The sequence below is a fragment of the Silene latifolia genome, chromosome 9 (assembly GCF_048544455.1).
Source record: "Silene latifolia isolate original U9 population chromosome 9, ASM4854445v1, whole genome shotgun sequence".
NCBI classification, from domain to species: Eukaryota; Viridiplantae; Streptophyta; class Magnoliopsida; order Caryophyllales; family Caryophyllaceae; genus Silene; species Silene latifolia.
Window position 1 is genome coordinate 136,411,380 of NC_133534.1, and position 24,748 is coordinate 136,436,127.

The 24,748-nt window shown below is 42.2% G+C and overlaps 2 protein-coding genes across 2 annotated transcripts; both read right to left on the minus strand.

Moving 5' to 3' along the window:
• Positions 1-895: 895 nt before the first annotated feature.
• On the minus strand, positions 896-3,757 carry LOC141601635 (uncharacterized). The gene is made up of 6 exons (XM_074421930.1): positions 3,416-3,757; positions 3,219-3,337; positions 2,467-3,091; positions 1,982-2,208; positions 1,445-1,876; positions 896-1,349 (listed from the first exon to the last, which is right to left on the minus strand). The coding sequence occupies exons 1-6, from the start codon at positions 3,755-3,757 to the stop codon at positions 896-898; spliced, it is 2,199 nt and encodes a 732-aa protein (XP_074278031.1).
• A 2-nt stretch (positions 3,758-3,759) lies between these two features.
• LOC141601636 (uncharacterized) lies at positions 3,760-4,485 on the minus strand. Its single transcript, XM_074421931.1, has one exon. The coding sequence runs from the start codon at positions 4,483-4,485 to the stop codon at positions 3,760-3,762; it is 726 nt and encodes a 241-aa protein (XP_074278032.1).
• Between the last annotated feature and the right edge of the window lie 20,263 nt (positions 4,486-24,748).

The window sequence follows — 24,748 nt, forward strand, 5'->3', positions numbered from 1 at the left end:
CACCTCAAAATCCTCCCTGGTGTTATGTTAGTGACCTCATTTTGGCCATCTGTTTGTGGATTAGGAGATATGTTGAACAACAACCTTGGGTTTAGTAGCCTCCATAAGGTTTTCCAGAAGTAACTCATAAACTTTACATACCAGTTAGATACAATGGTTTTTAGGACTCCTTGTATTCTGACAATCTCGCTCCTTTAAATAAAGCTGAGCAATGCTTGCATCATCCTCACTCTTCTTACAAGATATAAAATAAGCCACCTTGCTGAACCTGTCAACAACTAGTAGAAAAAACCCTTACCGTGACGCCTTTATCGTGGCATTTTTCAAGGTGCAGGAGGTCTATTGTGGCGGTTTAAATTAAGAACTGACGTAATAGTAGTAGCTATTTATGGCGGTTCTCTATAGGAAACGCCACCATAAGACAATTGTGGCGGTTGTATTATCAATCGTTGTTAATAACGACGCTAAAGGCGTAATAATTGACAATACTTTTTAATTAATAAAACCGCCATCATGTATTTTGTGGCGGTTTTAGGGAGAACCGGCTTTAATAGCCATTCAAAAAATAAATTAACCCTTTGGTATTCTCTAATAATTAATTGATCACCAGGCCATTTTCATTCTTCAACGACTTCCTCGCTGAACTCACCCTCAATAACACCATTTCTCTTCTTCACACTGCATGCTGAACTCACCACCACTACGCAATCACCCGTATGCCACCGTCAACACCAGTACGCCCTTGTCAACTCCTTGTCACGAGGTTAGTCATAGTCTTTATTTCATCAATTTTATGGTTTAGGGTTTAATCGATCTTGCCTTACGCCGTCATTGCTGCTTCCATTCAACTCTCCGACCATGGCTGCCACTGCTCCAAACACACCGTTGGTTTAATTCAAAACCCTAAATAATTAATCTCGTTTGAATCTAATTTAAACTCTAATTCATCATCCCTGTACTCAAAACCCACATCCGTATCTCCTAAGATCGCCGCATCAGAGTTGTTCTTTATCGTCCCCTGTTCAGGTGGCACCCACGCATTCCTTCCTACATCTTCCCCTACCCCATTACTCGCCCGTATCAGCCCCGTACTGGCATTCCTCTGATACACAGCAACCAATCGCGCAAACCCCATAATCAGCACTTCCGAATTGCACTGTTCCTCCACAAAAATTCGTGAGTTTTTGATCGTCCAAAATGCCCATATCAGTGCTCCGCACCTTTGCTTCTCCTCACCCACCATCTTATGCAGAGCCCACATCACCCATTTCGAGAAAGACGTACCTGGTGCCTCCTCCAAAATCTCATCAAAGTCGCTGGCAGCCCAAAAGCTTCTTCTCCATTGACATCTGAACAAAGCATGGATCTCCGTTTCTGATTCCACCTCACAAAAATCACACAGTGACCTATTACAACAATGATGTCGAAATAAGTTCGATTTTACCGCAAGCATTCATGTGCATGCCCTCCATATAAAGTGAATGAGCTTGGAGGAACCTTCAACCCCCATATCCCTGTCCACAACCCCTCCCCCGCTCCCGTATCAGACTGGCCATCACCAGGTAAGCTGAGTCCCATCCCTAACCAATAACCCGACTTAACTGTATACTCACCACTCCTCGACGGCCACCTAAACAATTGATCAGCCGACATCCTCTTGCTCAAAAGAATTTCGTGTACCAGGTCAATCTCAGCCTCCGATAGTAGCAAACTCAGCATCTCCCCCCTCCATAAACCAGTAACAACATCGATAAGCGCCGCAACCCTAATAGACGGATCTGCCTCGACATTTGGAAGTGGCACTCGGCTACCTCTCTCCCCTAGCAGCCAATGATCTTCCCACACTTTGATCGACTCACCATTCCCCACCCTCCATCTTAGCCCGTCAAGTAACAACGACTTCGACCCCCATAAACTCCGTCAAGCAAAGCTTGGGTCGTGACCCCGTCTTGCATCAAGGATAGAGGTATGCTTAAAATACCTTGCTTTAATTAATCTTCCTGCCAGTGACTCCAGATTCGTCATAAGCCTCCATACCTGCTTCGCTAACAAGGCCTGGTTGAAGACACGTAAATCTCTAAACCCCATTCCTCCCCTTGCTTTCGGCCTACATAGTTTATCCCATCGCCACCCTTGGATTTTCCTCTTTCCCTTCGTAGTCCCCCACCAAAACTTGGCCATCAGCATGTGCAACTCCTCTATAATCCCCTATGGAATAGCGAATAAACTCATTATATACGTCGGAATGGCCTGAACAACAACTTTGATTAGAATCTCTTTTCCGGGTTTTGACAACATTTTTTCTTTCCACCCCCGCATCTTCTTCCGTACTCGTTCTTTGAGACTTGCGAAAATGACCTTCATCAACCTTCCTATAACCGTAGACAAGCCCAGATACTTCTCGTGTCTGTCCACTTCGCAGACTCCCAATGCAGCAAGTAAACTCTCCTAAACAGACGGTAATACCTTTTTGCTAAAGACCACTTCCGATTTAGAATAATTATTTTTCTGTCCAGATGCTCTTTCATATGTACTGATAATCTTAGCGACTGTCGAGCATTCTCTCATATTTGCCCTTGCAATAAGTATACTATCATCTGCAAAGAAAAGGTGGGATATCCTCGGGGCTCCTCGGCAAACCCTCAACCCATGCAGCTTCCCCTTATCAACCGCATCCTTGATTAAGTATGAGAACACATCGCCACACAAGAGGAATAAATAGGGAGAAATGGGGTCCCCTAGGCATGAGCCTCTGCTCGGCGTCACCACGCACGACACCTTCTCATTAATAAGAAAAGAGTGCGCGACCGTTGCGACACAAGTCATGACCCAATCATACGCCTTACTCATGTCATGTTTGAGTGCAATACTCTTGTTTCTACCTTCCCCACTTCGCTTCATCGCATGAAAAATTTCAATAGCAACAAGGGCATTGTCGGTAATAATTCTTCCTGGTGTAAAGGCACTTTGGTTCTCAGAAATAAAACCATTCAAGAAAGGTTTAAGACGATTTGCCAGGATCTTCGAGATGCGTTTATACACAACATTACATAGGCTTATGGGACAATACTCCATAATTTTCTTCGGAGAGCTGCATTTTGGAATTAATACGACATTAGTCATATTAATTCGGTCCGTCTCCCCTCTCCCAGCCTACCAATTACGAGCAAAGCAACATAAATCTGGACCAACAATATCCTAATATTTTTTTATAGAACAAAGCGTGCATGCCATCAGACCCCGACGCTTTATTTGGATGCTTACCAAATAAGGCTGCCTTCACTTCCTCGTCTATTATCGGGCTATCCAGAGCCTGGTTTATATCATCAGAAATTACCTGTGGAATTCAACCTAGCACATCATCGACATTTGACAGGTTACTAGAGCAAAATAGCTGGCTGAAATAATCCTCTACCACTTTCGAAATATCCGCTTCATTCGTACACGAGCCCCCATTATCATTTTCGATTCCCACAATAGTATTCCTTTTCTTGCGTTGCTTTGCCTTATGGTGGAAGTAGTTCGTATTTTTATCCCCGTCGCGCAGTTCATATTTACGAGCCCTTGTGTACCAATACGTCTCAACTTTTCTTCTTAGCTCGTCCACCTCCTTAACAATATCCCGACAACGAGACAACATATCTGCCGATGGTGGTTGTCGCTCCCAATGTTCCAAGTCAGCCTCCTTCTCTCTAATTCTTTTCTTTACATCTCCAAATCGTTCCCTTGCCCAGCTCGCTAGCCTCGCCGCACACATCCCTACCTTGTCAGGTATATCCCCTCCAGCTTCCTCCCCCACGCCTCCTTCACGACTTCTCTACACTGGTCATCAACTACCAAAAAAGGCTCAAACTTGAAACCCCGTCTCCCAAACGTTCTACGCTGCCCCTCCTCTTGTTTTATAATAATAGCGGAATGATCAAACGAATATATAGGATAATGCTTCACAAAGGTAGTAGAAAAAAGATAGCTCTGCTCCATTGTAGCTACAGCTCTATCAAGCCATTCCCGAACCATCGTAGCCACCTCGCGACCTCTTTGCCATGTAAATATATTGCCCCTATATTCCAAATCATGAAGAGCACAATCATCAATAACTTCACGAAAAGCATCCATCCGACTCTCCCTTCTCGTCGCTCCACCCTCCTTCTCAGTTGTACTAAGAATTTCATTAAAATCCCTGAACAAAATCAGCTGAACTTGGCTGCTATCACAGATTCTCCTCATCAAATCCCATGTCTTATGTTTATTACTCGTTTCAGGCCACCCATAAACTCCCACCGCTCTCCAAGCTGCAACTTTATTAACGTCTAGAACCTCCACCATAATATGATCTTTATTATACAATATTAAATGGGCATCAATATCTCTCCACCATAACCCTAGTCCACCAGACCGTCCCCTACTACTAACACAAATACCAGAAGAGAAACCGCAACTATTACGTATTTTTTCCAGCTCCCTCGCACTAATCATTGTCTCCATTATGAAGAAAATGTTTGGGCCCTCCCTCCAACACCAATCCCGGATGGCACTAACTGTCAAGGGATTGCCCAACCCTTGACAGTTCCAACTGAATATTTTCATTACTGTTCGCGGTGCTGGTCACCGCCAGTCACCGCTACTTCCATGACACTGTCTTGGTACCCTTTCTCGACCCGACTCTTCTTCATCACCACATACTCAATATCAGCTTCCGTCTCCGCCTGCCTAGATTCCTTTCGTTTTCTCCTTTTCCCACCATTTGAGTTAGCTTGTCTCACTCCTTTCCCACTTGACGTCCCACGGGCTCTCTTCACCTTAATTACCCTTCTGCTATTGCCCTTACCCTTATTTTTTTCCCTGACCTCCTCCTCAGTTTGTGGATGCGGTAACCTAGAATAACCCGCACATGAAGACGAGCCAGATGACCCCTCTCCGTCCCCCTTGCTCCTAACTTCCGAGGTGCCCCTACCCCCAGCCCCAGATTTAACACATCCATATGAGATTGATACCCCTCGTAGCAATTTCACCATCCGACTAAGCTCCTTCTCCTCCTCCCCATCTGTATCAATATTCGTAAAATTGAGTTTTCTCCCACTCTTGCTGGAAATCACATCATCCTTCTCCACCTTACTTGCTATTCTCCAAGGTGAAGCTTTCATCCATTCTCCATACCTTCTCCCCTCCCCGACAGGACCTTTCCTTTCCCCACAGTCCTTCTCACCAAGACCCACTCGTCCACAGATAAAGCAATATAAGGGAAGGTTTTCATAGCTCACCCTGACTTTCCATTGTTTTCCCCCCCTTAAGTTTCACAGTGATAGAACCAATTAGCTCTTTACGAATATCAACTACAACCCTAATTCTCATAGACCTATTAATAGAAGGGTTAACCGAGTTATCTACCTCTACAAACGTCCCAATAGCATTCCCTATGTTCACAGCATTCTCCATATTTTGCCTTCCTAAAATAGGTAGATCGTAAACCCTAACCCAAATAGGAGAGAAGAAAAGAGGTACCTCTGTCGGGATAGCTTCGCCATGTGTGGACATGGGCCACGTCTCGGTGCGTGGATTTGGGGGTCCACCTACCGGTCCGTAGTCGCGGGCCACCTGCACACCAGGCCAATCTGTGGACATGCAGCGGTCTTTTGAAAGCCACGCTCAGCGGCGTAAAAATGCTTTTGACCGGATTGTTTTAGATCGGTCGGTTTCATCTCGGTAAGGGTCTTGAAACGATTAGAGATGTTCGGAGTCGCCACCAAGCATTTGTGGGATGCTTGGAACCCGTTCGAATTCCACTTTATACCTCGGTCAAATCGAAGCACAAAGCAACGTTTGACATAGGTACTAAAGATAAGGAAATCGTCCCTCTTTAGCATCCTATCTCTAGAATGACTCTCGTACGCCCTGGATAAGGTCGTCCACTATCCAAAGTTTCTGAGTAAGAGGTGAAGGTACATATTGGGAAGCCCTTTAATCAGACACCCAATCCCGCCCGCGGTAGCGGTCTCTACTGATCGATCTTGGTTGGTTGAATGCAAAAGTTGATAAAACGGTTTAAATGCATGAATGAGCATCCAATAATTTAAACCTAACATGTGAGAGCTTTCTAAGTCGGTTGATTTAATCCAAGTATCAAGTATAAGATGTCAAGTTGGATTAGTGATTGATTTGCATGCGAGACGGAAATTAAACATCCATTTACCGTATTAGGTTTATGGTGCATAACATGATCCATTTGTCTTAGTAAGGCATTTTGCAAATATTGTTTTGAATGAACCGATAGTCATCTAATCCATCCTATATCCGAGTTAACCAGAGTCGGGATCGTCCTAGACTCATGCTGGAAAAGGGAACAGTTCCTGCACCAGACGGCTACATGAGGCGCGAGCCAGCCGGCGGTATAAGGGGCCTCTTCCTGGTCTTGAAAATGAGAAGTGGAGGGCCTGTTTAGGCGCGGGTTAGCCCACGGTTTATGTGCCATGTTCTGAGTTTTTAGAAAACGTTATAAAACGTGTTGAAAATGGGTATTTTAACCCGGTTTGATTTGAAGGGGTCGTTTAGACCGCACTTGTTGATTTGAAGAACTAGACTCAAATAATCATCATTATTTTGATAATATTCGGGGTCGGGTTCGATTTGACAAGCTTGACATGAATAGTTTTGAAAATAATTATGGACTAATTGTTTTAAGTCCATTTGAATGTAATTAGTCGACACTCATCATCGTACCCGGGTTAAAATCCGGCATGGTATGTAGAACCAAGGATGACTTTGTGTTGGTGACTAATATGTTTGTTTTTAGAAATGTAAAGAAATGAAATAAAAGGTTTTAAAATACCTTTTAAATGTCATTAACCAAATATTATTACCGAAACACGGATTTAACCGTCATGGTATGAGGAACCAAGGGTGAAAAAATGTTTTATGGTTAAAACAAATAACATGAAATAAAAAGGGTTTGAAAATATTTGAAATGGTGAAAACCGATTACAAATATGAAGATGGATTAAAGGGAAATGACGAGAACAAACACGGTTGATCTCTGACCTGGACACCCCATTTAGGCGCGGGCTAGCCGGCGAGTCAAAGGGCTTCTGTCTCAGGCCAAAAATCAGTTTTGGCTCGTTTAGTCCATGTTTTGGTTCATGTTATGCACGTTTTAGCATGTTATAGTCATGAAACAAATGAAAACATAATAAAAGAGGATTTTTACACCCTCATACTTACATGTTTGGCTATGGCCAGTGACCGACGTAAGTGCAACAACTCGTTTGGTCGGAAAAACTCGGTTTAAAACCGTTTTGATAAGTAAAAGATTGTTTTAATATTAGTGATGGTGTAGTGGTCGAAATGGTCGGTCAAGTGATTTAATGCACGATGACGGTACCAAACAATGTGTAAGGCTTGTATTTACGATCGGTAGGTCGTAAATACGCGTCGGATTGTGACTTAAGAAGTGGAGTCGAGAATTTTAAGGAAGAAAAGAGGGGGCGGGCACTCGCGTAAGTCTCAAATGGGGGGCATTTTAGGGGTATTTATAGGAGAATGAGTGGTTGTGTGAGTTTTGAGCGACGTGGCCACTTGGGCTGCTCAAAGAGGCGCGAGCCACGTCGCGGTTCTTCGAGTTATCTTGTCACTTTCACAACAAACGCAATCATGATTTGTTCTATCCTAGGTTTTGTAGTCACATGTTTGGTACTTGACCAACATGAATCCGGGAAAACTTAAGGTAGAAGATTTTGAAATGTTTTGTTTTTGGTGGTTGACTCGGTTTTACTCGTTGTTGGAGTCGGGATTTGAATTTTTGAGTCGGTTTTTGGTCCGGTGTCGGTTTTGTTAGGTTTGTATACCTCTTATTAGACTCCTCTAATGATGAACTAATTAACTTCTTAATTATATGTTCTTTAGATCTAGTGCATGCATAACAAAATGAAAGATTTATAAGAAAAACAATGTCCCTTACATTGATGGTTGGTTCGAAAATATGGGCACAAGTAAGGTCACCTTTCTTCACTTGTTCTTGAGCTAAATATGGTGGATGATCCTCCTAAGACTCAAAGTATAGAAGACACTTCAATAAGTTGCACCCAAGATTAATCCCAAAAATTCCTACTAATATTAACTAGATATGTAGTAGAAATGTAACCTTAATAATACTAATATTTCTAATATTACTACTTCTAGTAATAGATTGAGTGTATTAGTATTTGTGAGAGTTTTTAGCAATTGCATGTGAGGGAGAAGCTAGACAGAAAAACAAGCAAAGAACAACTAGAAAAAATGAGCAACAAATGCTCTATTTAGAGAGCCAAAAACCGGTGGCCTCTCTCCCATGTAGGGAATCATTTTGCTTTTGTTTTTACTCTTTTGTTTAGTTTAGGTTGAGTGTAGGGAGCATATGTGTAAGATGTAGTATGAAAAAGCTTGTGTGATATGTCACAATCACACTATAATCAACACAAACAAAAGACAAAAGAGCATCTTTTGTTCTCTTTATTTGGCCGAAAATTTGGACCCATTTTGGTCCATTTTTGCCTTTTGTCATTTGTCCCACAAATGCTTATAAGTCATATGTTTAACTATCTTACATAATTAATTATTAATGTAATCATTTAATACTTAACTATTACAATTAATAATATAATATACACTCCACTTTTTGAGTAGTATACTACCATTATATCAACATATAATGGGTCTCATAATTACTAGTTAGTTAAAATTATAACTTCTTGTAACCTTAAATAACTAATTACCTCTACTTCAAAACTTATATTAAAACCTCAACTAATTTAGTAATTTAACACTTAATTACTAAATTAAATCTTATTTAATCACATTACAATAAGACGTAAAATTGCACTCCCATAATTAAGGAATTAATTAATCTGCATCACATACAATTAATTAAATATATATTTGGGCCACATCCTATAGGTGTGACCTAAAGGGATCAACTGACCACCACCGTCACACGACAGTAATGTCAAACTCCAGTTAGCCAATCATTACCGATTAATGACGGTCACTCGACTATATAAAGAATCATCCTTCACGTATTCTTAGGATGAGATTTAATTTATGATATTAAATCATGTGATCGCACTATTGTCGAGGACACATTTCCCAACAGGTTTTGACTCTAGTTAGTGTCATTGCGACCCCGTCGTCGTGCATTAAACACTCCAGGTATTTTTGAAATGTTTTGAAATGTTTTATTTTCGAAATCGTTTTAAGTTTTCCGACGTAAAGTTGTACACAAACTGTCGATCAAACGCCGCGATTCCAAAATATGTTATAGTCCGATAGTCATTGGGTGTTTGTTGGAGTCTCAGCAGATACTGGGTATCTAAAGAGCCCCATCTTTGACTGAGGCTTGGACAGGGCGAAACTCAAAGTAGAGCCCCCAGGTCAATCGAATATTACAACCTGAAGACCCAAGCGACGTCGAGGCGGCTCGAAAGGATTCGGGCCAAGGACCTGCCGCCGGCAACGGCGACGCCAAGGCGACTCGAGGGTACGAGCCAAGGACCTATCATCAGGAACAGTTTAGAGTCTGTCGACTATCCGTGCTGGTCGTTTAAAGTCCATTAGACTACGTACAAAGGCTCGCCAGCCATAGGAAGGAGTCATACCTGAGGCATCTTCGGATATGTCCTTGCATGTTTGCGGAAAAAGGCTCACCAGTTGTGGTAAGGAAATGTACCCGAGGCATCTTCGAGATGTGTCCTTGATGTGTTTGCGGACAAAGGCTCGCCAGCCATGGTAAGGAAATGTACCCGAGGCATCTTCGGGATGTGTCCTTGAGTGTTTGCGGACAAAGGCTTGCCAGCCATGGTAAGGAAATTTACCCGAGGCATCTTCGGGATGTGTCCTTGAGTGTTTGCGGACAAAGGCTCGCCAGCCATGGTAAGGAAATGTACCCGAGGCATCTTCAGGATGTGTCCTTGAGTGTTTGTGGACAAAGGCTCGCCAGCCATGGTAAGGAAATGTACTCGAGGCATCTTCAAGATGTGTCCTTGAGTGTTTGCGGACAAAGGCTCGCCAGCCATGGTAAGGATCCGAGGCATCTTCGGGATGTGCCCTTGATGTGGTTGCGAACAAAGGCTCGCCAGCCATGGTAAGGAAATGTACCCGAGGCATCTTCGGGATGTGTCCTTGAGTGTTTGCGGACAAAGGCTCGCTAGCCATGGTGCGTAGTAAGGCTCGCAAGCCACGGTGCGGTCGATTAACGGACCGTGAGAATAGCCGCGTCAAATGGGCTTTTTTTTTAAAGTAGCGAACTCATGATGCCGCTGTGGAAATAGTGGATTTGAATTCTCACTATCACTGTTTTTGAAATGAGCGGGTTCCGCGAGGAAGCCCCCTGCTGGTATTTGAAGGAATAGTGAATTTGGAATCTTCACCATTCATCGTTCTTTTTTGAATTTGAAGTGGCGGTATCGATCGCCGTTTGTTTGAATTTTGAAGGAAATAGCAAATTTTAAATCTGCTATTACGTTTGAAGTGACGGTTTATGTGTCGTCGTTGACATTTGATGAAAATAGTGAATTTGGAATCTTCACTATTAATTGAAGTGACGGTTTATGTGCCGCCGTTGACATTTGATGGAAATAGTGAATTTGGAATCTTCACTATTACGTTTGAAGTGACGGTTTATGTGCCGCCGTTGACATTTGATGGAAATAGTGAATTTGGAATCTTCACTATTAATTGAAGTGACGGTTTATGTGCCGCCGTTGAAATTTGAAGAAAATAGTGAATTTGGAATTTTCACTATTAATTGAAGTGACGGTTTATGTGCCGCCGTTGACATTTGAAGAAAATAGTGAATTTGGAATTTTCACTATTATTTCTGAAATTGGCGGTTTTGATCGCCGTTTGTTTGAAATTTTCGAAAATAGCGAATTTAAATTTTCACTATTTGTTTATGTCTTTGAGAAAATAACGACCTTTAATTTCGTCGATGAAAATTCGAATTTTAATAGGGGAAATTGGGGCAAAGCCCAAATTTCGGTGAAAAAGCAAGGGGACGCCTGATTGAGGCGCGAGCCCTCTTGCGAATCAAAGGGGCTTCCCTTTTTTCTGTAAAAGACGCGAGTTCAGGCTGCATACCATCCTCATTCATTTCGTCTTCAACCTTTGAAAAACCCGCAAAATATCGCCATTGTTGTACTTTGCTTACTTCCATTCGTGCCATTGACATCAATGTCATCTCAAGGTATGTATTTCCTCTTGAATCTATTTAAATTTGTTGATCTTTTGGCTTAATTGAATTAGGGCGGAATTTTACACTAGAAAATCGAATTGGGCGTTTTTGATTGAGCCCATTTCGAGCGAAATTGATGCTTGCATTAGGTTAGAAACCTGTTTAGGAGTATAGGGGTGCTTTTAGTTTGCATTTTGGTCCCCGTTCCCGCTCCCTATGCTCGAAAAACGTGAGTGAGGTGAGAAACCGTCTCACTTCGCAATGCCAAGTTTATTTGCTTGGATGGTGGGTCCCACTAGGTTGCATTGTAGTCAGGCAAAACCCGTGTTTGCCATTTAGGGACTTTTGTTGGGTATTGTGGGCAAAATTGGATTTTTGTTTTTTGTGACGGTCTTATGTCTGACAAAATAAGCGTCTGTTTGAGCTTGAATTGAGCCAGTTTGCCTTGAAATGGACCTTGTTGGTAGTTTAGGTCGCCTTGAGGTGTGATAAAGTCACTTTTGCCTTTTTGCGGTCCTTTCTGAAGTTTTGACCGATTTGGGCTCAAATTAGCGTATGAATTGCCTTTTTGAGCCGTAGAAAAATACCCCATTGTGTCGAGAATGTATTTTAGTTTGTTGGCGGACCTTGTAGGGGTCTTGAAATACCGTTTTTTTTTGTGGTTGTTTGGACTCGTCTTTTGCTTGAAAAGAGGGGCGAGTCGTTTTGTGTTTGTTTGTTTTTTTTTGTGAATTGTTTTGTTGCTGTTTTGTTTAGCTGGGTTCGGGCGGGATTGCCCTCGTTTTGTTTTGCAGGTTGTTGTTTTTTTTCTTTTTTTTTCTTTTTTTTTTTTGGATTTGTCCATTTCATGCCGTCGTAATGCCGAAATTTCGGCTGATGCTTTTTGTTTGTTGTTGTTTTTCTTTTGATTGCAGGGTATCATTTGGGACCTATGGGGTCTGTCGTGGAGGCTTTGGAGGAGGAAGACGGTCCTGGAGGGGGGAGGACGACTGTTTTTTGTTATAGGCTTGGTTGTGTTTCTGCCTGGCGGCCTTTGCCCGGCCAATGATCGGGTATCGATCGTTGGTCATTGCCTGCGGAGGTCCGGATGTCCGATGAGTGGGGTTCAGTACGAGTGTGTTATCCCATGTTGCTTCTTTCGATTGCTGTTGAATTCAGCTGAGTGGGGTTCAACATCGGGGTAACATGCTAAGTTACGGTCCTCGGTTGTCGTGTCGTCCAAAATCTGCCAGGCACCATTTTTCTTTTGCTGTGGAGCAGGAACGAGGTATTACCGTCATGGTAACCACCTCTACTTCCACTGTCGCTCCTCTGTTTCTTGTGTTGCTCCCTTTCTTTTCTGATTTGAAGGGTAGGGAGTGCTTAGCTCGGTAGGTGGCGGATAGCCCCCAGTTCGTTGTCTTAGGCCAGTGTCTGTATGGTAGACGGTTGTCTTAGGCCAGTGTCTGTATAATAGATGTCCGTACTGGATCCTGTTTGTACGGTCAGTTGCCCGTATCAAACGCGTGTCGATGTATTTTGCGTGAGGCGGTTTGTATATATGTGTTTTTGGATTGTGGTTTATTTTGTGATTTTTGGCTTTTTTTGTGTTGTGTTTCGGAGGAGCGCTGTCGGCTGTTGATTCTCCTTTTTGCCTCGCACCAGTTCCTGCATCGTTAGTGTAGAAAGACAGGCAACAGGTAGCACGTATGCATAAACGTAAACACGTAAAAGCATTTGAAAAAAATTCAACCAAGATGACTCAAAGTTAAAAATTGAAGTTTAAAATGAATTTTGAAAATTTGCGACGAGTCGTCACGTTCGGAATTCAAAAGGAATTGATTTAAAAATTTGAGCAATTAACTCCTGTCGTGAATTAAATTGCATCGAAATTATTGAAATTGATTTGCGACTCGAAAAAATTCAAACTCAAACCGTCAGGATGAATTTTAGAAAATATTTTTACGAGTGTATTTGATTTGATTTTTTTGAGGTCAAGACTCGAATTTGTGAGTGCTTGAATTTTGAGGAAAATTGACGTCGTGTTATCAATTTTCGATTTTGATTTTTGATGGAAAATTGTGAAAAAGCAAAAAAAATTCGGAATTTCGACTGACAAGGAAACGATCCGTCGCGGATCAGGGCGACTAGCCCTTCCCCTTAAAAAAAGAAAGAAAAATCCGTATGTTTAAAGCTACGTCATGGAAACCGTGTCAGATTTCGTAAAACGCGAAAACAAGGAAATATGAGTGTGAGGAAACACAAAAATGTCCTGGACCATCCCGAAGAGGCGCGAGCTTCCTGGTGGGAGGTTTGAGGTGTCAGGAGAAAATACAAGTTGAAAGAGACAAGTCAACAGCGGGAATCCTGGGGAAGCCCTAAAGAGACGCGAGCCTCCTGGCGATGTAAGCCGGCTCTCCCCTTTTCTGAAAAACGTGCTGATCATTTTTGTATAAATAGGGACATTTGTGCTTCATTGTTTTATCATCCGAAACACAAAAAACATCTCTACCAAACCTCTTCTTCTTCCACAAAAATATTTCATGGATGCTTTTGAGTATGCGTTGCGACAATGGTGCCGGGATTTGTCGCCTCACGAAAATTATCAACTAGTTTGCATGGGAGTTGGTCAATTGTTGGTGCTCCGTCAAGTCAAGGTGCAACCTTCATTTCTTGAAGCATGTTCTCGGTTTTGGGATTCGAAACATCATGTCTTCGTTTTCCCGAAGGATGAGATTTGTCCTCTTGCCGAAGAAGTTGGAGCCATTGGTGGGTGGCCGGGTTGTGTTCCGGTGCTTCCTCCGACTCGGTTGTGCTACAAGGAGAAATTTCGTTCCATGTTGGGCTTGTCAACAAGCGAAATCAACTTCCTTCTTGCTCCTCATGGTGTGGATATGTTAGCTCTCATCAACATCTTTTCAAACCGATTAGATGCTAATGTCTCGGAGGTGGCTAGGAGAAGGGCTCTTGCCTTTTGTCTTGTCCATGTGTACCTATTTGTTGATGTCTTGAAGAAGGAGGAGCCAAAATACTATGGTAGCATGACCCTTATTCATGTGATTGAGCAAATGGAGCATGGTAGAGATCCATCATGGTTGGTGCTTGGCGAGATCATCCAAGCCTTGGAAAAGGAAGGCTCTTGTGGAGAAGCTCCCTCTTTCGGATCCCCAAGGATCCTCCAAGTGTGGCTATTGGAGAGGCTAAGTTATGTAGAGCCTCCGGTTAATCCTTCTTCTTATTCCTTCCGTCACCTTACCATGAGGAAGAAGTTGTACTCAGATAGTTTTGCTTCCACCGAGGCTTATTGAGCCGCGAGATTGGCGGATGAGGGTGGTCCTCACATCCGTTGGGTGGTGCCGTGGTGGCACTTGAGGTCCTTCACGGGGTTGCCCGCTTCGGGTGCTAGTCCTCGTTTTTTTATAGTGGTGGGTTTGAAGGTTGTTTCCTTCGTTTATCCCGAAAGGCTCATGAGGCAAATGGGGCGTCAACAAAAGGTGCCCGCTCAAGATACTCTTGTCCAAGAGAATGTTTTCCGGAACTCCGAACTTGTGGAGGTCTTCGAAAGGTGGTGGGCCACTCGGCCGCTTTAGGAGGTGCCAAACCCCGTTGCCACAACATGGGTGACTCCCGCTTATGTCAAGTTGTCACGTGCTCCGTCCTTGGAAGAGAGATCCAAATTTCGTAAGGACGAGGTTGTCGACTTGAAGTACCGAGAGGTGGGCAAGGCCAACCATGCCTTCTCCGAGGAGTATGTTGATGGAGCTAGCCCCGACGTGATGAGGCCATCATTTTGGGTCGAACATGCGGTCTTGTGCTAGACCGGAGGCCGTCGCCATTTTAGATCCGTTGAGGATCCGTTCCGAGGAGGAAATCCATGCTAGGCAAGCCAACAAGAAGAACAAGGGGAAGATGTACCCCGAGGGAAAAGGCAGGGTAGAATGGAAGAGTGAAGACCTCCATTACCCATTTTATTATTATGTCGTATTATTGTTGTGAATTTTTATTATGTTGTACTAGCTAGTTATTGTGTGTTTTATGCTAGTTTTATTATGTGAGGTGTTTTAGTTGACACCTTAGCTTCGATATGTTCTAGACTTGTCGAGCTTTATTTGTTGAAATTGTAATCCCTCCCATTATTAATTAAATAAGAGGATTGCTCGTGTTGGAAATGGTGAACGCTTGTTTCTTCCATCGATTTGGTGAAGGCAATTCGATTTGAATCGTCCTAAACATTTGCACTTGGGAAAGTGGTATTTTGTGGAAAGGGAGAAAGGCTTATTGTTGTATTTTGTGGGAAAGGGAATGGTTTTCCCTTTTCCTTTTTTCTTTTTGATGGGGATGTTTTTTTTGTGGGTGATGTGTTTTTTTTTTTATTATGGGGATGGTTGTATCCTTCTTGTGTAAGAGAGGACTGCCTACGTATCCACCTGAAGAGGTGAAATCAAACCATGATCGTAGTTCGAAATGTTTTGTAAATTTGATTGGGTTTTGTGGTTGTATCCCTCATGCATAAGAGGGACTGCCTACGTATTCACCTGAAGAGGTGAAATCAAACCATGCTCGTAGTTCAGGGGTTTTTTTTGTTTTAGTGCAAATGGATGTTGCCTTTGACAGATCAAAAGGCATTTGAAACGGGCAAGGTGCCGCAGCTTAGACTCGATAAAACATGCAATTTCAAATCAGAACACGTTGAGGAACTTGACTTGAGAAGGGTCGGAGGCGGTTGCTAGTTGTAAAACTAGGCTAGGTCGTTGGTTGCTATGGTTCAAGGGTAGTATTTCTTGAGTTGGTATAGGTCTGGTCGGGTTTGTAAAGTCCTCCCCATCTAGGTCACTCAGTCTCACTGCGCCCCCCGAAAGTATTTTCTTGACCAGGTATGTCCCGGCCCAGTTGGGTTTGAATTTCCCCCTCGGATCGACGGGTAATGGTGCTCGAATTGACTTGAGGACCAAGTCGCCCTCCTGGATATTCCTGGGTTTAACCTTCTTGTTGAATGCCCGTTGTATACGTCGTTGGTATAGCTGGACGTTGTGCAAGGCGTTGAGTCGCCGTTCGTCTAGAAGAGTGAGTTGCTCGTACCTTCGACGGGTCCATTCCGTCTCAGGGACTTGACTCTCCAGTAGGATGCGTAGAGAAGGGACCTTTAACTCTACCGGTTGAACCGCCTCCATACCGCATGCTAGGTAGAAGGGCGTGGCGCCTGTCGGTGTTCGAATTGAGGTTCAGTATCCCCAGAGTGCGAATGAGAACTTGCTCGGCAAATCGCGGTAGTTGTCTTGCATTTTCTTGATAATGGTGATGAGAGTTTTGTTCGCTGCCTCCACCGCTCCGTTGGTTTGGGGACGGTAGGGGGATGATCGATGTCGTTTGATTTTGTATTTGTCCAGCAAACATTGAGTTTCCGCTCGGAAGTGAGAGCCTTGATTGCTGATGATTTCATGGAGTACCCCATATCTGCAGATGATGTTGTTTTGTATGAACTTGGACACCTCTTTGGTGGTCAAGACTGCATATGACTGTGCTTCCACCCATTTGGTGAATTAGTCGATGGCGACGAGGATGAAGCAATGCCCCTTGGTGCCTACCGGGTTGACTTTCCCGATGATGTCGATGCCCCAGGTTGAGAAAGGTCAGGGTGACGTCATGGTGTATAGAAGGGATGGTGATATGTGTTGTATGTTAGCGAAGATTTGGCAATTGTGGCAATGTTTGACGTAGTTACGGCAATCGGCTTCCATGGTGGTCCAGTAGTAACCTAGCTGCGTGATTTTTCGGGTAAGCATCATTGCGCTCATGTTAGGGCCACATTCTCCGTCGTGGACCTCTCCCATGACTTTTTTGGCTTTGTGATGGTCAATGCAAAGGAGGAGAATTCCTTGGGGTGTTCTTTTGTATAGTTGATTTTCGTTTATCACGAATTGGGATGCAAGTAAACGGATGGCTCTTTGTCCTCTTTTATCAGAGTTGGGAGGGAATTCGTTTTTGGTTTTGTAGTTGGGGATGGCTTGGTACCAAGGTTCATCATGGCTTTCCTCGTCGTTGTTGATGGCAAAAATGTGGGCTGACTCGCTCCTTCTCTTGACACATAGGGGCATCGATGTCATGTCGTTAGGTATGTTGACGAGCGCGGCAAGCTTCGCCAGGGCATCAGCAAATTGGTTTTCTTTTCGTGGCAAGTGGAAGTAGTCAATTTGGTCGAAAAACTCGGCCTCTGGATTGATCTTTGCTCGGTAGGGAGCTAAGCTGTCGGATCAGATTTTCCATGATCCAGACACTTGATTGATGATGATCGAGGAATCGCCGTGGACCCTCAGCCTCTTGATGCCAAGTCTGATGGCTGCTTGTAGGCCGATGAGGCATGCTTCATATTCAGCGGCATTGTTGGTGACGGTAAAGTCTAGCTTAACCGAGATCGGAACATGTTCTCCCTCTGGTGATATTAGAAGGATTCCTACCCCGAAGTCTCTCAGATTAGATGCACCATCGAAGTATATGTCCCATGCGTCGGAGTCAGCACAAAGGATGTCCTCGTCAGGAAGTGACCATGTGTCGGTCGTTGGATCCTCGTCGACAAGCTTTTCAGCTAGGAAATCGGCAACCACTCTTCCCTTAATAACCTTGAGGGGTACAAACTTGAGATCGAACTCGGACAGCATGAGTGTCCACCTAGACAGCCTTCCGTTCAGTACGGGTTTTTCGAAGATGTATTTAACCGGTTGAGGTGGTATGAGGACATGAGGCTTGGATAGGATTTCCTTTATCCTGTCGAAGGCCTTTTGACAATCGTCGTCCCAATCGGTGTGATCGGAGGCGCGAAGTTTCTTAAAGATTGGTTCACAAATCATGGTGAGCTTGGCAATGAAGCGGCTGATGTATTGGACCTGACCGAGAAAACCCCGAATCTCCTTCTCGTTCCTAGGCCGAGGCATTTGTTGAAGGGCTTTGATTTTGGTTGGGTCAATCTCAATGCCTCTTTTGCTGACGACATGTCCCAAGAGTTTTCCGGAGGTGACCCCGAATGCACACTTCTGAGGATTTAGTCTCATGTTATATTTCCGCAGACGAGCGAAAAATTTCCGAAGGGCACTGATGTGGCCGTCCCATTCTCTGGATTTGACAATCATGTCGTCGACATACACCTCTACCTCCTTGTGCCTCATATCATGTAGGAGAGTGGTAGCGGTTTTTTGATAGGTTGCTCCGGCATTGATGAGGCCGAAGGGCATGACCGTAAAGCAATATGTACCCCACTGTGTAGTGAATGCTGTCTTGTGCATGTCTTCCTCAGCCATTTTAATCTGGTTGTACCCAGCATACCCGTCCATGAATGATAGGAGAGCGTGCTCGGCAGTATTGTCTACCAGAATGTCAACATGGGGCAAAGGGATGTCGTCCTTTGGACTCGCCTTGTTCTGATCCCTGAAGTCGACGCAAACCCGAATTCTTCCGTCTTTCTTTGGTACGGGCACAATATTGGCCACCCAATCAGAGTTTTCAGACACCTTTAATGAAACCGGCCTTGAACTGTTTATCCACTTCTTCCTTGATTTTCAGGGCCCACTCAAGACGCATCCGGCGTAGCTTCTGTTTCACGGGTTTAGCTCCGGGTTTAATGGGTATCCGGTGCTCTGCAATCTCCCTGTCAATCCCGGGCATATCTCTGTAGGACCGGGCGAATACGTCCTTGTATTCGTGGAGGAGGTCAATGAACTGTTGTCTTTCCGAGGGGTCCAGGGTTGTCCTTATCCTAAGTTCTTGAGGTGTGTTATCGGTTCCTACGTTAATAGGTCCGGTCTCCTCAATGATGGGGGTTCTGGTTTCCCGTTTGTCAAGTTCTTTGCCTAGGTGAGGTGGGTAGTCACTCAAGTCAACTTCCTCGTAGTCATTCAGAATTGCATTGCAGTTAAATTGAGACGAGTCATCAGCAAACTTAACGTTTATTAAGTTGACACGAGCGAAAAGCTCGGAAAGGACAGACATTTCGTGGTCAGTCAGAGGCGACACAGCAGAGGAGGCGGCCCCTGGAACAGGCTCTAGGTTGTCACCTTTCATGGGAGTGGGGGTGACCCTAGTAGACTCAGCCTCTGAATCAGCCACGACTTTGTGATAAAACAGTGGAAAGGGGACCTTGACTGGGACATCAGAAGTGTTAGGAGCTATGACAGACTCTGACTCCGACTCAGACTCATACTCGTATTCTTTTTCATTTCCCTCCTTGAACATAGGGCCTTCTCCAGTTGTGATCTTGAGAATGCGGCCTTGGCGATCGGTCCACTTGACGGTCTTCCTCCAGCCTTGGGTAGCTTTCTCCGGGTCAGCGTCGGAGATCAAGGCGGTGGGATCAAATTGGTTGTCCTTCAGGGCGATGTTGATGATGTCCTCATAGTCGAGGCGTTTGATGTTATCTTCCCCAAAGAAGAGAGTGACAGCTTTTCCGTCGAGGCATGGTGACAGCTTAGACTCAGTTGATGTAGCTTCGATGTTGTCGGGGATGAAGTAGCAGTCCTGGAAGACTTCCACTCCCGGGTACCTAGCCCTGGCCACAGAGCCATAGATTGGCTCCGGAAAGCCATGGTAGAGCTCGGACTCTCCCTCGGGGACAAAGTATCCGTTGAGGGTTGGATGATAAGGACGGAGGATAACTCCGTGCTTCTTGCGCTTTCGAACTAGGATGTTCATCTCCTGGAAATATTTATCGGTAGGTTCATATCCCAGTCCAAAGGGGATGTTGGGGACCTTAGCCTGTTTCAAGGGAGGCAAGGTATCTTTCAGTGGATTGAGCGGCAAACCCGGGAAGTAACCCTGGCGCATCATGATACGGTTGACTGCGAGGTTGGCGAATGGGTCACAATCAAAAGGTGTTGATTCATCAATTATGGCATTCACAGCTTGGAATCCCCACATTTCATTATCATCTTCCTCAATGGTTTGGGAGGCTATTCCCTTTCTCATGACAGCTTTGATCGGAAAAGCAGGAATTGTGATTGTTTTCCCGTTGAAGGGGACCCTGATTTTTTGGTGGAGAGTCGAGGTAACTGCCTTGACGGCGTGAATCCAGGGACGTCCCAGGAGCATATTGAAAGAGGCGTCGATGTCGACCACCTGAAAACTGGTTGGTCTTTCCAGCGGTCCGGTTGCGACGGTCAGAGTGATGAGCCCCGCGTGTTGGAATATGTGTCCTCCGACAATAATGCGATCACGACTGTTGATCATGATGATCACATGTTTAAAACTCATTATAAAGAATACAATTGGGAAGTAATTTTTTTTACCGTCAACTGATCAACATATATCGGTAATGATTGGCTGACTAGAGTTTGACATTACTGTCGTGCGACGGTGGTGATCAGTTGATCCCCTAGGTCATACCTATAGGGCAACACTCTTAATTGATTAATTAATTGATCATATAACGTTATGGGTCAATTAATTTAATTAAAATTGACGGACGATTTTGGAAGTAAAATTTACGTATCGCATTGGAATTTGATTAAATGAGATACCGTCTGAGTAATCGAATTGTATCATTACTCAGATGAAATTATTGTTTAAAGAAACAATTAAAATTGAATGAATTATTGTAAATACAATTTATTGTGATTTATAATTGGTAAAATATTTTGGTACAAGTAATTATGAATTACTAAGTCGATTTTTGTATATGACGTATTTTCATTAATACGTTGAGTTTTAATATGTTAAAAATACATAACAATTTTATGTGACATGTGACATGTGACATATTGACAAATTGACAAAATTAAAATGGATTCCATTTTACATATGTAAACCGAAATTAGGGGTGGAATTAGGATAATATTGTGTTTATTATATGAGTGGTAAACACAATGATTACCTACAAAACTAGCCTTGCATACCTATTGCTCATTGTGAAGATAAACAAGTGCATGCATTGGCTCCCTCCACCCCTTCCTCCATCCGGTTTTTAGAAGAGGAAAACCACTTTGGTTTTTCCTATTTTTTCACCTTAATACACAATAATGTTATTGTTGTTCATTCATTCTTCATTCATCTAAAATTTGAGTTTTAGAGAGATAAAAAGCTTCCTTTTTCCTCTCCCATAAAACCGAAAATATTAAGTGTCTTATAATATTTTTGGGTCAATTTTTACAAGATTAATATTGTACTAGTATTTATAATATTAATTTTAATTAAGTGTGTGCCTTGGGTATAAATCCTTGGGAGAGATCCTACACTTGGGTCTTTGTTCATCCAAAAGGAAAGCTCAAGAACAAGAGAGAAAGGTGATCTCTCTTGTGCCCATTTGAACCGAAAATCCAATGTAAGAATGGATGTTTCTTCCTTATTTTATTTATTTGTTTGCATGCATAAAATCATTAGTTAATTTTATGACAAATTAAATTAAAACATATATGAATATGTTAAGTATATAGATCTATTTATTCCTTCAATTGGTATCAGAGCCATGGTTGTTTGCATGCAAATCGGTTAAAAGTTTTTCCGAGTTATAAAGATTAACATATAAAACTTGTATAATTTGTGTTATTATGATATATCACGAAATTAAATTATGTATATTAAAATTTCTGGTCCTAAAATGTTTTTAGGATATTTGGTTAATTTACGGATTTTTATTGTTCATATTTTACAATAATGGCATTAAAATATGATTTTATGAGTAAAAATGTCATTTTCGGACTAAAATTAGCTAAACTTCGAATTTTGAAGTGATTTTTGGATATGTTGTCACATATAATATTTTGAGATAACCCGTAAATTTTCATAATTTTTGGACTTCTTATGCTCGAAAAATGGATTTTTCATTATTAAATTCGGATTTAGGTGAAAAATAGGTTAATATGAGATAAATTTCGAATCTGGTCATAGAAATTTAGTATGTTGTCAAATGCAATTTTACAAGATGTGTGTAAAATAATAGGCTATAGTGAAGTCTTTTTGCATGATTTATGGATTTTTGAAGAAAAATTGCATGAATAGTGACTTTATTAGTGAAATATTGATATAACATACTCTATGACTAAAGAAAAACATTATATGTTGCATTTTATTATCCGTTTCAGATATAAAATTGAAAAGTTGATGTATATATTTTTTCACATGTTTTTTATGATTATTTTAGTTAAAACCGATAAACCGCAACATTGTTTTTCTGGAAAAATTTCGAAATTTTTAACCTAAGTTTTGAACATTATGAGTGTCATGGTATTTTTCCAGAATGTTCATAAGTTTAAATTTTGAATTTTGAATTTATTTGAAATTTTTGTGATTTATTTGAAGTTTATAGCTTATTTTTGTAATTTTTGGTCCATTAATGAACAATTTCTATAAATATGAGTTAATTATGGTCAAATAATTAGTGAAGACTAAATTTTGAGTCCTAAGAGGTTAGGGTAATTAACTTATGCATAAATATGAATTTATGTAATTTTGTGATTATAAAATGTTGAAATCACGCAAATCCGTAAAAACCGAGTAATATACGATATTGGCTAATTAAAGGCGATTTAGCATAAAATTGAGCATGTTCATACATATTATAATGCTGCATTTTCCTTATGATTGTCATAATTTTAATTTATGTAATTTTTGAATTATGTAATTTTTACTTAGTATGGCCTTAGTTTTAATTGGTATTTCCCGAAATGTATGGGAATATCGATTCGGTTGTAATTTTATTGTGATCTCGTATCACCGTTTTGTAATTTTAATAGATTTATTTTTATTTTAGTTACAAATGTATAATAAGAAATTATGTAATTTATTATGTAATTTTATTTATTTCGGAGTTCCCAAAGACGGATTTCTCCAAGATGGCGATACATAAAGATGGTGTTACCTCGAGATGCGTGCCACAACCGAAGTTCAAGGGACCAATGGAGTTGGTTTCCGAATATGTAATAGTTAAATAGTTTTTCTATTTTAGGAAGGCCATACTAGGATTTTTTTTATGTTTGCATTTTATTTATATGTCACATGCATCGCTAAATCGCCATAACTAAAACATGAATCTTCTTTCATCGAATTTATCGACCGTGTCAATTAGAATTATCGTAGTTCACCGCTTTAGTTCACTTAAAACGTGATAGATAATATATTGACATGACCTCTCGCTAAAACAATTAATTGAGACATAGCCTTACCAAATAGTAGAAACCATGAAAACCTATTTCGTGAGGGAGTGCACTCGGCCATACCGGGGTACAAACCTTGTTACGTAGGGGAAGTGGGTGATGAATGTCTATCCACCGAATTCATGTTGATAAGGGGTATTTCGGCACACCGTGCCCTAAGTTGATATGGGTTTGGATTATGGACACATTTATTCGAAATTTGGGTTGTACTCAACAAAAGTATTCACGACGATTTCCGGATGTGTTTCGGGCTAGAGATGAATATTAATGTAAATATCATCGACCAAGAGTTCTAAAAGTAGAATCGATTAAAAGGTTAATCCACCGAGTTATGTTAATAAAGGGTATTTCGGCACACCGTGCCCTAAGTTGATATGAATTTGGGTCTTGGAATCATTTGTCTAGTTGGGTAGAGGTCACTAGAAAAATGCATAAAACTTGTTTAAATTATAAATTTTTACGAGTATTATTATTAAAACGACAATTGTTTTACTCCTTTGTTTTGTAGATCACTTCTATTTCCTCATAACAAATGGCAACACCAACCCCTATTGCAACGCCTCTCGCTAATTCATCATGGCTCCGATCCTTCATGGATCGATGTAAACTTGAAAAGAATGGGTCAAATTTCTCCGACTGGGATGCCCAACTCAAATTAGCCGCCCAAGGTGACGACAAGCTTCGTTACCTTACCGAGGCCTCTCCACCCGAACCTACTACTAGGTCGACCGCCGCCACTAGGGAAGCATATGAGGCTTACCAAAAGGAGTCCGCCGCAATGAAAAATGTCTTGATATTTGCGATAGAGGCGGATCTCCAAAGGAGAGCCTTTAAAATGGGCAACACTAATGAGATTTACTCCAAGCTTGTGACAATGTTTTCACAAACTCCGCGGATCGTCCAATATGAGGCGGCCGCGGCATTCTTTGATCTCGACTTCAAAGAGGGCCAAAAGGTTAGCCCTCATGTGCTCAAACTTATGGAGCTTGTCGAGACCTTGAAGATTCAAAAGGTTGAAATCCCCAAAGAACTTGTTGTAGATAGGATTCTGCACTCCTTGTCCAAAGTCAAAGCATATGTTCAATTCCGGGTGAATTTTAACATGCAAGACAAGGATGTGTCTCTTGAAGAATTGTACAAGTTACTTGTGCAAGCCGAGAGGGACATGGGGTTAAATGTGAACCCACCCAAGGATGTGCTTAACATAAGCACTAAAAGTAAGGGGAAGTTCAAGAAGAATGGGAGGATGGGTAAGAAGCAAGCTCCCACATTCACCAAAGTTAGGACTTGTGAAGCTAACACTTCAAAAATCAAGAAGGGTCCTCTTGATAAATGCCATTATTGTAATGGTATGGGACATTGGAAAAGAAATTGTTCCAAATACCTTGGTGATATTAAGGCTGGAAAGATTACTCCAGTAGGTAAATGACTATCCTTC